The 3,357-nt window shown below is 52.7% G+C and overlaps 1 protein-coding gene across 1 annotated transcript; it reads left to right on the top strand.

Annotated features, from left to right (window-relative positions):
- Positions 1-405: 405 nt before the first annotated feature.
- On the top strand, positions 406-2,351 carry LOC125521161 (cytochrome P450 709B1). The gene is made up of 2 exons (XM_048686207.2): positions 406-1,659; positions 1,753-2,351. Exons 1-2 carry the CDS (start codon positions 439-441, stop codon positions 2,182-2,184), a joined length of 1,653 nt encoding a protein of 550 aa, XP_048542164.2. The 5' UTR covers positions 406-438; the 3' UTR covers positions 2,185-2,351.
- The last annotated feature ends 1,006 nt before the right edge of the window (positions 2,352-3,357 follow it).

Here is a 3,357-nt window from a genome sequence, read left to right as displayed (position 1 = left end):
CCACCACCCCCGCAAGCCAAAACCCTAACCCTGGCACAGGTGGACAATCACCATGCAATCGCCTCTTGTCGCCTTAGAGCTTTCCTGCGTGATGGACCCTCGTGCCTAAGCTATCGGTACTTTATTAGTCTGTGGCTTGCGCTACGGTGTTTACTCCCTGTTTTTTCATTTACAGAAGTCTGCACGTCATCCATGAGCTCATGAAACACCCTGCAAGAACGTTGCCAAGCGGCGCCAATTCGTCACCAAACACCGCACCATGATCTAGCAAACAGACAACCATGCCGGGTTGCACAACCGATCGCGGTCATCGGCGACAACCATGCTAGCTGCCTACGCGAGATCGCCGGCCGCCCCCGAAACCTACAAACGCAAGCCCCCAATCGACCAGTGCAGCAACATCATACGTACTTATTATATATATATATACGTGCGCGCATGGACACAATCATCAGCACATCAACCATTTCCCGAGAGCTGAGCTGCACCGATCGATCGTCGCACGCCATGGTGGCTATGGCGCCCGCTGCAGGGCTGGTCCTGGCTTCGCTCGCCGTGGTGCTGGCAACCACGCTGTGGAAGGCGGCGGTGCACCTGGTGTGGCGCCCCTACGCCGTCGCGAGGGCGTTCAGGCGGCAGGGGATCCGCGGGCCGGCGTACCGGTTCTTCGTCGGCAACAACGAGGAGGTCATGGCGATGCGCGCGGCGACGGCCGACGACGTGCTCGACCTCGGCTCCCACGACATCATCGCGCGCGTGATGCCGCAGTACAAGGCGTGGGTGGCGTCCTACGGTAAGGTTTTCCTCTCATGGTCGGGGTATACGCCGTCGCTCTGCGTCGGCGACCACGACATGGTGAAGCAGATCCTGTCCAACAAGACCGGGCTGTACGGCAAGCCCAACCCGGGGCCCAACTTCCTGGCCCTGCTGGGCAAGGGCCTCGTCTTCTCCGACGGCGACGACTGGGCGCGCCACCGCCGCATCGTGCACCCGGCGTTCACCATGGACAAGCTCAAGATGATGACCAGGACGATGGCGGAGTGCGCGGGGGACATGGTCCGGCCGTGGGAGGCGCTCGCCGCGGCGAGCGACGGCGGCGTGGCGAGGGTGGACGACGTCGGGCAGCAGTTCGTGGAGCTGACCGCCGACGTGATCTCGCACACGGCGTTCGGGAGCAGCTACAGGGAGGGGAAGGAGGTGTTCGTGGCGCAGCGGGAGCTCCAGTACATCGCCTTCTCCACCATGAACAACGTCCGCGTCCCGGGCCTCGAGTACCTCCCCACCAAGACCAACCAGCGGCGGCGGCAGCTCACGGGCAAGGTGCGCGGCACGCTCATGGCGATCATCCGCGAGCGGCAGGCCGCCGCCAAGGAGGCCAAAGGCTACGGCAACGACTTGCTTGGCCTGATGCTCGAGGCCAACTCGTCGACCGGCGCCGGCGGGCAGAAGGCGGCCGCCATTAGCATGGACGAGATCATCGACGAGTGCAAGACCTTCTTCTTCGCCGGGCACGACACAACCTCGCACCTCCTTACCTGGGCCATCTTCCTCCTCGGCACGCACCCGGAATGGCAGCAGAAGCTGAGGGAGGAGGTCCTCCGAGAGTGCGGCGGCACGGGGACGCCGCTGCACGGCGACGCGCTCAACAAGCTCAAGCTGGTAAGCCCCTGCCTATTCCATCATTCTGACCCACTTAATGCACAGTCCACAACGACGAGTGACACGCACTTCACCTGTGATCGATGATGGCAGACGACGATGGTGCTGTACGAGACGCTGAGGCTCTACGGCGCAGTGATCATGATCGCGAGGGAGACGAGGGCGGACACGGAGCTCGGCGGCGTGAAGATCCCCAAGGGCACGACCACCATGATCCCGATGGCGATCATGCACCGGGACGAGGAGGTGTGGGGCGCGGACGCCGGCGAGTTCAAGCCGGACCGGTTTCAGAACGGCGTGGGCAGAGCCGCGAAGCACCCGAGCGCGATGCTGGCCTTCTCCGCCGGCCCGCGGTCGTGCATCGGGCAGGACTTCGCGATGCTGGAGGCCAAGGCGACGCTCGCGGTGATCCTGCGCCGGTTCGAGTTCGAGGTGGCGCCGGAGTACGTGCACGCGCCGGCCGAGTTCCTGACGCTGCAGCCCAAGTGCGGCCTCCCCGTGCTGCTCAAGCTCCTGGGTCAGTAGAGCAGCTGCCTCTTTGAAGTACAAAATAAGTACATGAGTGGGCTTGTATCTTTTTGGTTTTGGGTTTTGAACTGTGGGCTTGTATCTTCACTACGTATACCTGTAGCATTTGTGAGCAGAACACTGTGAGGTGTTTCTATAAGTACTGCTCATTGAGGTTTCTCCTAGTCCTCTCTCTGATTGACAAATTTTGCCAAGGTTTATCCTCACTCCAGCTAAAAAGAAAAAGGTTTATCCTCACTCTAATTAAACTAATCATAAAGGTTTACCAGCCAGGATTAAACTAATCACCCACACTGATTAAAGTAATCATGCAGATTTAAGATCACCCACACTATTTAAACTAATTACAAAGGTTTTAGCCACCGTCAGCCGAGAGGGATTTCACAGCGACCCCTCCATCTCCCATCGATTTTGTTTGCACAAATCCTGCAGCAGGATCCTTGCCGCGTCGGATTCGCAAACCCGTTCGCTATAAGGGAAACGCCGGCGAACCATATATTCAAAGTACTAGAGCAAGCCCATTGGCTAGCAGCGCACCCCTTCGCCAAGGTGTTAAAGGTGTTTTTTACTATTATTATTGTAAGAGATGGCATTTTTATTTATTTAAGAGATTGCATTTTTTATTAAGAAATGGTATTTTGTTAATATTAAGAGATGGCATTGTTATTTTTTTATAAAGGATGTCATCTTTATTTATTTAAGAGATGGTATTTTTATATTAAGACATGGCATTTTTTTATATTAAGAGATGGAATTTTTATTTGAAGAGATGGCATTTTTTTAATATCAAAAGATGGAATTTTTATTTTAAGAGTTGGCATTTTAAATTTTTAAGAGACGACATTTTTTTAATATCAAGAGATGGGAATTTTATTTTAAGAGATGACATTTTTAATTTTTAAGAGATGGCATTTTAATTTTTAAGAGATAACATTTATTATTATTAAGAGATATAATTTTGATATAAAGAGATTGTAATTTTTTTGTAAGAGATGAATTTTTTATTTTTAAGAGATGGCATTCTTTTATATCAAGAGATGGCAGTTTTACTATTAAGAGATGGCATTTCTAATATTTTAGGAGATGACATTTATTACTATTAGAGTTGGCATTTTTATATTAATATATGGCATTTTTAGTATTAAGAGATGGGTTTTTTATTATTAAGAG

The sequence above is a fragment of the Triticum urartu genome, chromosome 7A, assembly GCF_056163025.1.
Source record: "Triticum urartu cultivar PI428250 chromosome 7A, HENAU_Tu73, whole genome shotgun sequence".
Classification (NCBI taxonomy): Eukaryota; Viridiplantae; Streptophyta; class Magnoliopsida; order Poales; family Poaceae; genus Triticum; species Triticum urartu.
Note: the sequence above shows the minus strand (reverse complement) of the source record. Positions and strands in the feature narration are given on the sequence as shown.

What these genes read in the sequence shown, in the direction of transcription:
- LOC125521161 (XM_048686207.2), top strand. Translation starts at nt 439, where the DNA reads ATGGACACAATCATCAGCACATCAACCATTTCCCGAGAGCTGAGCTGC. An exon ending in CGCTCAACAAGCTCAAGCTG is followed by an intron (nt 1,660 to 1,752) that starts GTAAGCCCCTGC and finishes CGATGATGGCAG; the next exon opens with ACGACGATGGTGCTGTACGA.